The sequence below is a fragment of the Megascapheus bottae genome, chromosome 31, assembly GCF_031878675.1.
Source record: "Megascapheus bottae isolate mThoBot1 chromosome 31, mThoBot2.hap1, whole genome shotgun sequence".
NCBI classification, from domain to species: domain Eukaryota; kingdom Metazoa; phylum Chordata; class Mammalia; order Rodentia; family Geomyidae; genus Megascapheus; species Megascapheus bottae.
The window spans coordinates 1,595,223-1,608,680 of record NC_143539.1 but is presented as its reverse complement, the minus strand read 5'-3'; the positions used below and the strand labels follow the sequence as shown (position 1 = coordinate 1,608,680).

The 13,458-nt window shown below is 49.8% G+C and overlaps 1 protein-coding gene across 1 annotated transcript; it reads right to left on the bottom strand.

The window, feature by feature from the left end:
* Positions 1-4,347: 4,347 nt before the first annotated feature.
* LOC150043445 (uncharacterized) lies at positions 4,348-12,792 on the bottom strand. Its single transcript, XM_090322164.1, has 4 exons — positions 12,725-12,792; positions 12,120-12,419; positions 7,438-7,558; positions 4,348-5,347 (listed from the first exon to the last, which is right to left on the bottom strand). The coding sequence occupies exons 2-4, from the start codon at positions 12,156-12,158 to the stop codon at positions 5,094-5,096; spliced, it is 414 nt and encodes a 137-aa protein (XP_090178290.1). The 5' UTR covers positions 12,159-12,419; positions 12,725-12,792; the 3' UTR covers positions 4,348-5,093.
* Between the last annotated feature and the right edge of the window lie 666 nt (positions 12,793-13,458).

The window sequence follows — 13,458 nt, the reverse complement described above, 5'->3', positions numbered from 1 at the left end:
CACTGTAGTAAGGAGTATACACATTCCAAGCCGGGAGCTAGAGATAGTAGCCATCTGGTACCTACAAGGTCGGACTTGTGAGGGCCAGCAAACTAGGGCAGATGTCAACCAATCACAAGCCCGTCACCATGGAGATCCCCCTAGACTCATATCTGGCATAAAACCATCCCCCTAGAACGACAGCCAGCTAGACTGACCAATGATTAGCCACGACCCCTTTCCTGCTTTGTATTGCACCAATCATTTAATGGAATTATAGTATAAATTTCCCGTGTGGGGTATTGATTTGTTGCTAATGCTTGCTGGGGCCTTCCCCCTACCAAAAAATGTATAAAAGGTGCTGTAATCTTGTGCTCGGGGCCTCTGGTCTGCACTCGACTATCAGTGCGCAGAGACCCGTGCTTGAGCTCGTCAATAAACGACTCATTGCAATTTGCATTGATCTTTGGTCTCTGGCTATCAGGGGGGGCTTCAAGTTTCTGGGCACAATACCCTCACTCACAGGGATGCGGAATGCCGGTCCTGGGGCTTGAATTCAGGACCTGGGCACTGTGCCTTAGCTTATTTACACAAGCCTTGTGTTCTACCACTTGAGCCAGAGCTCCACGCTGGCTTTTTGGTGGTTCATTGGAGATAAGAGTCTCAGGGAAGGGTTGGAGGTGTGCAGGGGTTGAAGTACCAAGGCCACTGAGTGAAAAAAATATCAAGGACCAAGCTGGAGTCCTGGTCTGGGACCTAAAAAATGAAACCTGTTGGATGTTCCTGCCAGTCTGACTTGAAGCCTCCATCCTCCCATCTCAGCCTCCTGAGCGCCTGGGGTTAATCCACGCGCTGCCCCTCCACTCTCCTGCTATGCTCGACCCCTCCTTCTCGTGGACCACACTGCTCTGACACCTGCAGTCACTGCGCTCTCCCCCGCCCCGGCCCCCTGTGAGGTGGGGTCCTGGTGGAGGGCGGAGCCTGCAGCTCTGCATTGGCTTCCCCTGCTCTCTCCTCTGGGCCTCTTCTGCTCTCAGCGCGGAGTCTCGGCACAGCTGCACCACTGTCCCATGTCCCCAGGGCTGGGCTCCTCACCTCCTCCACGCCGTTCTCCGTCTGTCTCCGCTCCCCCTCCGCCCTCCCCTCGCCGAGGCCCAGTGCAGGTCGAGGCGGGCCCTGCTCCCCTGCCCCGGGCGCGGCCCAGGGAGGCCGGGAGGGCGCGGGGTTCCCGGACCCACGGGGTCGGCGTTCGGGGCCGCAGGGGGAGCGGGGGACCTCGGCGGGGCCTGGGCCGTGGGCCGGAGCGGGGAGGAGCCGGGCCCGCCGGCCGCGCCTTCCCAGCCTGGGCTCCGCTCGCGGGTGGGGATCCCGGCCCCGGCCCGCCCCGCGGACGTCAGGGAGGACCGGCCGGGCGCCCGGTGCTCCAGGCGGAGGACCGCGGGCCGCGGGCCCCGAGCCTCGGCCATCCTGGGCGGACCCGAGGCGCAGAGTCCGTGCGACGCGGACACGAGGGAGACTCACCGTGCACAGCGCCCCGCGCTCCACGTGGTCCGCTCCCGGTGTGGGAGGAGCTGGGAGCAGCTGGGAAAAAGGCGGGCGAGTGAGCGGACGGGGGCGGGAGGGGCGGTGGGCGGGGCGGGGGCGGAGCCCAGGGGACGCGGCGGGTGGGCGGGGCGATGGGGAGGAGATGGGCCTGGCGAAGGCGGGGCGAGGGCGGAGCCCAGGGGAATGTGTGGGTGGGCGGGGCGAGGGGAGGTGATGAACCTGGCCTTGGGGCGGGGCTTGGCCTGTCGAGGGGCGGGGCGAGGGCAGAGCCCAGGGGAAGCTGCGGGTGGGCGGAGCATGGGTTTGGTGGGCGGGGCCGGAGCGGGACCACCTGTTTCCCAGCAGTCTCTGGAAAGCTAACGACGCGGTGGGCGGGCCGTAGAGGCGGGCAGGGGCAGAGACCGCGTGCGGGCAGGTGCGCCAGTGGGCGTGGAAGGGGCGCGGCCAGGAGAGGACGTCTCTGCGGAGGAGCAGGCTCGGGAAAACTGCCAGCCAGCCAGCCTGGCCTCACCTGCAGCCACTTCGGCCACAGGGAAGAAGCCGAGCGAGGCTTCCGGCCCCCGAGGTGGCGCTGCGGTGCGGGGCCAGGATGCTGAGGCGGGGCCGAGGGCTGAGGGTCAGCCTCGGCGGGATGGGGGAGGGGGCCGGGGAGGGGGGCCGGGGCGGGGGCGGGGCGCAGGCCTGCATCCCCAGTCTTTAGGACTGACAGCAGGAATGACTTACACCAGGGACACCAGAGACTGGGGACCAGTCTACAAACTGAATCCCCTCCTTCGCTCAACGCTGGCTTCAGGAAAACCTCGTGTCCTGCTGTGCCCTGGCCTGGCCTTACATGGGTCTCTCCTGGCTACTGGGCTCCACAGCGTCCCCGGGTCCTGATGGGCCTCCCTCCCTCACATTCTCTCAGGTGGAAAGACAGGCCATTAACCACCCCATCCCCATGCCTGGAGGAGCTTCAGAGCCCTGGTCCTGACTGCCTGACTTGTGGAGCCAGACCTCTAGAAGAGGGTGTGTGGGCTGTGACCTCACCTCCCCCAGGAGCCTCCATCCCCATGTCACCTTCCCCACCATCACAGTGTATACAGGGAAATTCACATCACACCTGAAATAGTTCAACATCAACATCATCATCATCATCATCATCATCATCATCATCATCATCATCATCATCAGTGCTGCTGTCATTCACTGGGTCAGGAAAATAGAAGCCCAGGCCAGATCCACCTGAGTGGTGATAACCCTGGGGTCAGCTGTCCTCTGCAGATCTCATCCCCCCTCTCGCTCTCTGGGAATCACATTCCCATGGCTGCAAGGTTTTTGCCTCTGCAGTCATGTTTCAGTCTCCTGCTCTGAGCTCCTCTACGCAAATGTGGCAGAGCACACACCAAGGAGTGAAAGCTTCAGATACTGAGTTCAAGCCCTGCTTTTAGACAAAAACAAGTCTTGGAATACATTGACTTTTCTGCTTCTGGTTCCTTGCGGCATGAACTTCTCCCATTGACTTTCCTTTCTGCTTTACTTCTTTGGTTATCAAGGTAAAACAGTCCAGATTCTTCTCCCTGCTAGGGACAGCGCCCTCTGCATTCTGTCCTCCTCCCCTCACTTGTCTGGACAGAATGTCACCAGCAATTGCTCACTCACACACCTGCGAACGGTTTCCACAGCACTGAGCTCTGAACACAAGACAGGCACTGCCAGGTGCTGTTCAGTGTAGAACTGGGTTCTCTGGTACCAATGAAGAAGGAATTGCGTGGTGTAGTTTCATCCTGGATGAGGATTAAGAATGACGCCCTTTGAGAACTGAGCACCCTGGCTCACACCTGTAATCCTTGCTCTTCAGAAGGCTGAGGTGACAGGATCCTGGCTCAAAGCCAGACAGGCCCAGAAAATGAAACTTTGTTGCTGTTTGTGGTTCTTGACTTGAACTCAGGTCCTGAGCACTGCCCTGAGCTCTTTTTCTCAAGGTTAGTGCTCTACCCCTTTGAGCCACAGGTCCAGTACTGGTTTTTAGAGTGGTTAATTGAAGATTAAAGTCACATGGTAACTGTTTCTGCCCTGGGTGCCTTTGAACCACCTCTGATCTCCCTGGACTGGAGGCAGATATGTTTGGCCAAGAAGCTCTTATTCTGATTGGGAGAATTTGTCTAATTTCTGTCTTCCTCACTCACAACTCTTCCATCCCAGAACCCTGAGACTAGAGGATTTCTTTCTGGAGGACCCCAGCTTGTAGAAGAGGGGTCAAGCTAGGGGTGGACCCTGGATTCCTCTTTGTTCCCTAACAGTGCTTGGTTGAGAAGAAACAAGTGAGAGATGAGTGCTAGGTGCGTAATTCATTTATTCACATTCAGAGAAGAAACATTAAAAGCCAGTCCCTAATAAAGGGGATTCACTGATAAAATTACAACAAATTAAGCATTCATACTTCCCGGGCGTGATACCCAATTAAAACACGGCATACACTCAAGACTGTTACAAGTCTTCTCATAACCATTAATTGCAACTAATCAAGCTTCCTAATTAAACCTCCTTATACCTGCACCTTAGAAGTCAGTGGCACCAGTTTGACATTAGGAAATACAGGTTAGAGGTACATTTACAGTCTTTGAAAGAGGATTGTTTGTCACATTTTACTCATAACTGAAGAGGTATGCGTAACAAGCCACAACAAATATTACCGAATCCCTACTGTGGCTATGCATCTGTTGCTAGTCTGGAGCAACACAGGTATGGGGAGGGACACCCAGGGCCAGCCTGAAGTCCCCCAGAGCCGAGCCCTCCCCCAATTACCGGAGAAGAAACCACACTGGGCCAGGAGTTGTCAGCCATGAAAGTGCAGCAGATCTTTTATTTGTGTCAGGCACTTAGTTATATACTGTTGGGGAAAGAGAAGGTGGAGCTGGGAAGCTAGCCAATAGGAAGAGGGCCACCGTGCTTTCACTAAGGGTCGGGGCATTCTGCTGAGCCAGAACAGGCTCAGAGATGGGGATCGGGCCCCAACATGCATCCATACTTCAATGGCCAGGCTGGATTTTTTTCCTTAGTGAAACATTGCTCAGAGGCTTCATTTCAGGGCGGGGCACAATCTCTGAGCTTCTCTCGCTAGGCTGGAGTTCCATCTCTGGAGCCATAGCTCCACTTCAGGATTTTTGGTGATTAAGCGGGTAGGAGTCTCATGGACCTTCCTGCCCTGGCTGTCTTCACAGCATGATCCTCACAGCTCAGCTTCCTGAGCAGCTGGGATGATAGGTGTTGAGTCACCACAGCCTGGCAAGTCCGTTTTTGGAGGGATGGTTTTGAACTAATGATCCAAGCTTTCCAGGCGAGCATTCTACCACTGGAGTCTGGATCCCCACAAGTCTGAGCCTCCCCCTCTCCTCTTGTTCTTACTGGAGTTTAAACAGGTCTCATGCCTGCCAGGGCACTAGAGCTAAGTGACTGGGTGCTTGTAATGGTGAGGACTGGGGCAGTGGTCAAGGGATGTCCTCGACCTCCTTCCTTGTCTTGTGTGTCTCAAGCGCTGAACTCTCGCTAAAGGATCTGTTGCAAGGCTGGCACTGGTAGGGTTTCTCTCACATGTGAATTCGCAGATGGTTTCTCAGATAGGATGAGCACTTAAAGCACTGGCCACACTGCTGGCATTTGAAAGGCTTCTCCCCCGAGTGAATCCGTCGATGGTCCTGGAAGTGACTGTCGTACCAAAAAGCTTTCCCACATGCCTCACATTCATAGGGTGGCTTTTCCCAGTGGATTTTCTGGTGCTTAATGAGGGCGGAGAGTTTCCCGAAGACTCTCTCACACGCAGTACACGGGAACTTCCTCCCATCTGAGACAACAAGAACAAGAATTTTGTTTTGTTTTATTTTGGTCTGTCATGGGGCTTGGACTCTGGGCCTGGGCTTGGTCCCTGAGCTCTTCAGCTCAAGGCTTCCACCCTACTCCAGGAGCCACATCACCACTTCTTGGTTGCTAATGCTTAATTGAGATAAAAGTCCCACTGATTTTTTTTTTGTTTTTAGTTCTGGGTTGTCTTTGAACCACAGTCCTCAGATCTCAGCCTCCCAAGTAGCTAGGATTATAGGCATGAGCTACCGCACCCCACTAAGAACAAGAAATTCTAAAACCTCAGTCCTGTTATCCTAGCTACTCAGGAAGCTGAGCTCCTAGGATCATGGTTCAAAGCCAGCCATGGCAGGAAAGTCTGTGAGATTCTTTTATCTCCAGTAACCTAGTGAGAAACCAGAAGAGCAGCCGTGGATCAAGTGCAAGAGCACTAGCCTTGTGCAAAAGAGATTCAGGGACAGCATCTAAGCCCTGAGTTCAAGCCCAGAACTAAGCAAATAAAACACCAACGACACTACGCATTTCTAGTTTAGCAAACTTTGCAATCATGTTTTGGGCCTTTGTTCTATCTTGTCCATTTGAGTGTGTTTTGAGGGTGCTATTTGGCTCCTTTCTACTTCCTGTACTTTTTCATGATGGTTCCTTTTTCCTCCCTCTCCAGGCTCTTTGTGTTGCTGCAGACATCTGATCAGGTCTGGTGTGGAGACAGCAAGACCTGTGCATTGCATAAAGAGGAAGGCATGTGTGCTGGAGAGCAGGAGAGAAGGCAGACACCATGGACCCCACGGGATTATTTCCATATGGGGCATTTGTGACACTAAGACACCCCTGCAATTTCACACCCTGACTTCAGCGTCCAGCTGCCGTGGAGTCAAATGTGTAGGGTGAATGGGAGGTGCTGAGATGGGGACATGGTGTCCTGTGTCACTGAGTGGCTGGCATTTCCACTCAGCTACAACGGGCATGCAGGCCGGGTGCCAATGGCTCCTGCCTGTCACCTTCCCTACTCAGGAGATTGAAAACTGGAGAACCACCATTTAAAACCAGCCTGGGCAGTAAAGTCTGTAAGAGTGCATCTCTATCTAACCAGCCAAGTGCTAGAATGAGTGTTTGGTAAAGCACCATCCATAAGCAAGCAAATCAGTTGAGAGTGTAAGACCTTGTGCACATGCACACGTACACGGACACACACACCAGAAGAAAATGAAGCAGCCATAGCTGGGAGCATGGCCTAGTGGTAGAGTGCTTGCCTACCATGCACAAAGACCTGGGTTCGATTCCCAGGTACCACGTACATAGAAAAAAGCCAGAAATGATGCCGAGGCTCAAGTGGTAGACTCTAGCCTTGATAAAGTCCAAGGATAGTGCTTAGGCCCTGAGCTCAGGCCCAGGACTGGCAAAAAAAAAAAAAAAAAAAAGAAGCAGCCACATTACCTTCCAAATGTGTTTTTTTTTCTTTATTCTCGTTAGTTTTGTATCTCAACCTACAGGATTAGGTGTTTCACTGTATGTCTGGTACCACTTTTAGCCACACCTCCACTTCTAGTTTTCTGGTGGTTAAGTGAAGATCAGACACTCATCAACTTTTCTGCTTGGGCTGGATTTGAACCATGGTGACCAGATCTCCTCCTCCTGATTAGCTAGGTTACAGGTGTGAGCCACTGGACACGGAATGAAATGGGTTTTTCTATCCCAATCCTTTCTAAGGATTGTTGAAAATGAGGTTATCTGAGAGGCGCTTTCACAAAGCTGGCCCCGTGTTTATGTTTTCTTTTTCTTTTGGAAGGTCCTGGGGTTTGAACCCAGCCTGGGTACTGTCCCTGTGCTTTCACGCAAAAAGCTAGCACTGTACCACGTCAGCCACAGCTTCACTTGTGGTTTTGGTCTTTAGGGACAAATAAGAGTTTCACAGACTTTCCTGCCCGGAGTAGCTTCAAGCCCTGATGCTCAGATCTCAGCCTCCTTACTAAGTGGATGACAGGCATGAGCCGCCAGCACCCAGCAACGCTGTTACAAAATAGTGTGCAAAGAAATTGTGAGGATGAACTAGAAATGGGGACACAAGATCCTCACCCACGAAGATCAGGTTACTGTACTTGTCCTGCATGATTATCTTGTACAGAATCCGCTGAGTCGGGATCAGCTCCCGCCACTCCTCCTTGGTGAAAACCACAGGTCTGTCCTTGAGCATCAACTGTCCAAAGAAGGAAAACCAAAAGCAAACATCTTGAGCATGTGACCATGGGCACAAGAGACTGAGAGCATTAAGGGTATGGGTGTGTTGAGCAAAGGAAGTGATTTAAAAACACATGTTCGATCTATATAACATTATGTCTATAGAGTGTTTATCCCATCATAGGTTTTTATGTCTATGTAGTTATGTTTCTATCTCCAAGACCATGTCAATAATCTGAATATTGAGTCATTTCTCTTGTACTGTTTGGATATGTATCTATGACATATAAACCCTCAGCTTAATTTTAATTATGTTCTAAATCTAAGTGCCAGTGATTGTATAGAGATTCTCTTCTTGAATACTTGTTTGTTAAACATGACATTTGAAATATGATGTAAAAACAATGTTAATAAATTCTTTGATTAAAAAAAAGAGAACTTAGGAAAAAAAAAAACCCAAAACCCCATGTTCAGCCAGGTGTGGCGGCTCATGCCTTACATCCTAGCTACTCAGGAGGCTGCCATCTGAGGATCAAAGTTCAAAGCCAGCCTGGGCACAAAAGGACTGGAGACTCTTATCTTCAATTAACCTCTAGAAAATGAGAAGTGGAGTAGGGTAGTAGCCTTGAGCTGAAGAGCTCAGTGATAGCACCCAATGCAGGCTTAGTTCAAGCACCATGACCCGCCAAAAAACAAAACAAAACAAAAACACATGTTCAAAATGGAGTAGAACAAGAAGTTATTTCATTTTTCCTTTTTCTTCCTCCTTATGGTTTATCCTCTCTTGTCACTCTGAGTTTGCTATCCAGTGTATTGTATATACTTTTATTTATTTGAATTATGGAATGGAAGGGGAAAAGGAAGATGAGGAGACAAAGGACAAAGGAAGAACCAATGTATCCACAATAATCACAAGACTATTTTGGAAATGAACTTTACAAATTGGGAGGGGATAAAGGAAGAAAGGAGAAAAACATGGGAAGGGATAATAATATTCGAGAAGACATGTACTCACTACCTTAGCAAGGTAACTGTCACCCCTCTATACATTGCCCTGACAATTAAAAAAAAGGATATACCGGGAGTTTGGCCTAGTGGTTAAAGTGCTTGCCTAGCATGCATGAAGACCCGGGTTCGATTCCTTGGTACCACATATAGAAAAAAAAAGCCAGAAGTGGTGCTGAGGCTCAAGTGGTAGAGCTCTAGCCTTGAGAAAGTCCAAGGACAGTGCTCAGGCCGAGCTCAAGCCCAGGACTGTCAAAAAAAAAAAAGAAAAAGAAAAAAAAGGATATACAATGAAGGCATCACCATAAGGATGCTCTTTTTAATGACTCTGTTTCTGTTATATGCAGCACCCTGACCCATGCAAAGCTCTACTAGTGAAAATTTAGGAAGTCAGGGACTCCACAAGGCCAGAGGGGTCTGAAGGCTGTCAGAGACGATTCTGGGAAAAGACAACAGTTTAGCCTTCCTGCTGCATTGAGATAAACAAGGTCAGGATGCCCAGAAAAAAACCTGTCATACAAAATTGCTAACTGCAAAAGTTTTGCTCTGTGACTGCTTGCTTGCTTGTGTAGAATCTGCCTGGCAACCTGCGTGTGGTTTTGGCCTTTAAAAACCCAGCCCTGCTGAACTCAGGCACTGCTCTACTATCCAACTAGTGGGGTGTAGTCGCCCCACCGCTATGCGAAGATAACCAGGCTGAGTGTTGGTGATTTAATTGCCGTGGGTTCGAGTCTCACGTGGGCGGCCAGTATACAACATGAAGCAGGATCAACTATGTGTTCTTCTGACACGGAATGTTCTCGGGTGTGTCAATGTGTGTATTTATACATATAGGCACATTACATGTGTACGTACACAAATACATACCTCACATTTTACACTGCACAGTAATGAAGTAAATATTGTCCAGCTTTAGATTTTGATTCTTCCCAAGATCTGTTATTTGAATTTACATGGTCCATTTTCAAAGGTCTCGACTAGCCCAGCACTGGTGGCTCACACCTGTAATTCTGACTACTCAGAAGGCTGAGTGGTGAGGGTGAGGGTTCAAGGCCAGGCAGGCCTTACCTCCAGTGAGCCACCAGACATGGAGACTTAACAATACCTTGTTGCATGATGAGACACTGAAGAAAAAAGGAAAATTCCCAGGCTCACACCTGTGATCTTAGCTATTCAAAGTTCCAAGCCAGTCTGGCTAGGGCAGTGCATCAGACATCATAGGGGATTGTAAGCTCTTTGTACAACACCTTAATAACACTTAAAGTTATATTAAAAATAGATTGTAGAGAGAAGGGCAATGACAGAATGGAAATAGAAGCTAGGATCTCTGTTTCTCAATGTTTATTATATGTATGATTCTATATATTAGGATTTAAAATAGATAGAACTGCATTAACTCTATGCCTTTTGTTTCCTTTTCTGAAAATACAAAGATGTAACCAAGTATAGAACGAGAATGCTTGCCTAGCATGCAGGAAGCCCTGGTACCAGAAGTGTGGCTGTGGTTCAAGTGGTAGAGCGCTAACCTTGAACAACAACAAGAAAAAAACGTTGACGGACAGTGCTGAGCCCCTAAGTTCAAGCCCCAGGATGGGAAAAAAAATGAAATGCATGTCAGCAGAATGACAAGCTGCTTTGACATCTGCACCTGTCAGGCAACACATCCAGGAAATGCATGGTTAAGGAGCCTCTTCCTAACCACACAGGGGAGCAGAGGAGGGAGCGGAGTGAGGGGCTGGGGGCTGGGCTTCTCTACTGGAGGACATGGCACATGGCTCAGGAAGACCTCGACCTGATACTAGTTATTGGCTAAGAGAAAATGAATGGTGATGGGAAATGGCCCGGAGTCTTTGAGTGACTAAATGAAGTCATCAGCCAACATTGTCACTGCACTGACAGTAGAGGCCAGAGAAAGAACAAGATGTCACCTGAATCCACTCCTTAATAACCAGTGGGTTAACCAGGATTCAAGCCACACCTGATCTCTACACTCTGCAAACTCCAGTATGGCTCAGTATTTACATTTCCCACCTGAGGATCCAGACATCTAATTCTAATTCAATTTCTGAGTTAAAAAAATATATATATTTTTTTATTTTTGCCAATCCTGGACTTGAGCCCAGGGCCTGAGCACTGTCCTTGGGCTTTCTCAAGAGTAGCACTCTACCACTTGAGCCATAGAACCTCTTCTGCATTTTTTTCTTCCTGTGTTTGTGGTACTAAGGAATAGAACCTGGGTCTTCGTGCATACTAGGCAAGCATTCTTACCACTAGGCAAAAGTGACAACTCAATTTATGAGCTGTTTTAAGCAACAGTTGCCATCTTTTATCAATGGCTTTTGCTTGAACTCATGGCATGGGCACTGGAAATGAGCTTTTTCGCTCACGTCTAGAGCTCTACTACTTGAGCCACAGCTCTACTTCTTGCTGTTTGGTGGTTAACTGGACATGACAGCCTAATTTTCAGGTACCAGTGGCTCACGCCTGGAGGCTGAGATATGAGGACTATGGTTCAAAGCCAGCCTGGGCAGAAAAAGTCCCTATGAGACTCTATTCTTTAATCACTCTAAAATCAGTGTTAGAGCTGTGACTCAAAGTGATAGAGCACTAACATTAAGCAAAAAGAGTTCAAAGAAAAGTACCCAGCCCCTGAGTCCAAGCTCACAACCAACCACAAAACGTCTCACAAGGGCTAGGAGTTTGGCCTAGTGGTAGAGTGCTTGGCGAGCACGCACAAAGACCAGGGTTCCATTTCTTGGTACCACATACATAGAGAAAGTCAGAAGTGGTGCTGTGGTGCAAGTGGTAGAGCTCTAGCCTTGAGAAAGCCCAAGGACAATGCTCAGGCCCTGAGCTCAAGCCCCAGGACTGGCAAAGAAAAAACTCACAGATTTTCCTGCCTTGCCTGGCTTTGAACCATGATCCTCAGATCTCAGCCTCCTGAGGAGCAAGGATTGCAGGTGTGAGCCAGGGTGCCCAGGTCTAATCTCATCCTGGATGGAGCTACTACCACACATTTCCTTCTCCACTGAGGTCAGAGGACCTAGTTCCACTCCAAACAGCACCTGGCAATGCCTGTCCCATGTTCAGAGGGCAGTGATTGCTGAATCCCTTCGCAGGGATGTGAGTGAGCAATTCCTGGTGCCATTCTGTCCAGACAGAAGTGTGAGGAAGAGGACAGAATGGAGAGAGGGTTCTGCCTAGAAGGGAGAAGAATCTGGAAAGTTTCACCTTGACTAGCAAAGAAGCAAAGCAGAAAGGAAAGTCAGTGGGGCATGCTCACTGGCAAGGAAAGAGAAGCAGAAAAGTCAATGTTTTCCAGGCCCCTCTCTCTCTCCCTCTCTCTCTCCCTCTCCCTCTCCCTCTCTTCTCTCTCTTCTCTCTCTTCTCTCTCTTCTCTCTCTTCTCTCTCTCTCTCTTCTCTCTCTCTCTCTCTCTCTCTTGGTCTTAAAGCAGGGCTTGAACTCAGTATCTGAAGCTTTCACTCCTTGGCTGGTGCTCTACCACCTGAGCCAGGACTTGAACCCCATTCAGAAATAACCCTGTGACATTCCAGGAGAAAGTGGGGATCTCACCCTGACTTGGGCCGGAGGTTCCTTGGAAGCAGCCATCATCTCCTCCTCTTCTTCCTCCTTCTCTGAGTCAGATCAGCTGAATCGACCGCTCCTTGCTCTGGAGGGTCTGCCTTTAAGGCACTGGCCAATCCTCCTCACCTGCCTTCCTCACCACAGGTGAAGGCGCCTGGGGCTCTGCCGTGCAGATCCTGCAGATCCTCCATCTCGTGCTGTCCCCATGTGCATTCTCAAGGGAGGAGCTGGGAGCTGGAGACTGAAACATGACTTCCTCCATTGCTGATTCCTGGCTGCTTCCCCTGCCTGCAGAGGTAAACACGTTACAGCCATGGGAAAGTGAGTCCAGAGAGCGCGAGGGGGGACGAGCTGACCCCAGGGTTATCACCACTCAGGTGGATCTGGTGAAACTACTGGCTGCAGAGTATTTTATCCAACAACTGCACAACACACATTCTTCTTAGCATCCCTTAGAACTTTCTCCAAAACAGATCATTATTCTGGGACATAAAGTATCGGCACATATAAAAATATTGAAATACTCTCTATTCTAGCAGACCAGTCTGTCTTGGAGACAGCTTACCAGTTACATCTCCACCCTCTATCCTTACCTGTTTACAAAAATCTGTTAAGTTAGCCGGGCACCGGTGGCTCAGGTCTGTAATCCTAGCTACTCACGAGGCTGAAATCTAAGGATCTTAGTTCAAGGCCAGCCAGGGTACCAAAGACTGTAAGACTCTTTTCTTCAATCAACCATCAGAAAACTGGAAGTGGCACTGTCGCTCAAGTGGTAGAGTGCTAGCCTTGAGCTAAAGAGCTCAGGGACAGCACCCAGGCCCAGAATTCAAGCTCCATGACTGACCAAAAAACAAAATAAAATCTTCTAAGTTCTACTTTTGTGATGTCCCACTGTTTTGCCAATATGACAAGCATATTCTTGCCCCAGTTGCAAGTCTCATTGCACTCCTCAGAACAAGCCTCTCCCTCCAATTCCTGTAGCCACAGAACACCTCCTTCTCAGAACTGACTCTCCAAAATTCCCACAGTCCACGTAATGTGATGAGTGTTGATAGTTTAGTTTTTGTAGTCATCTGTCAGGATTTGCTGTCTAATTCTGGTTTTGTGTTTTGCAAAAATACTTAAAGTGCTTGACCATCCACATGTGGTGTTTTCCTGGCGCAGGGGACCCGCTGCGTGTGGCGCTCTCCTTTAAAAGCTCAGCCTCACCGAAGGTCGGGCAGGTCTCCTATCAGCCCAAAGGTGGGGAGTGGCCACCGCACTGCTATTAAACTGACTCCTAGTTCTGTTCACTGAGTGCTGGCGATTCTATGGCTGAGGAACTCAG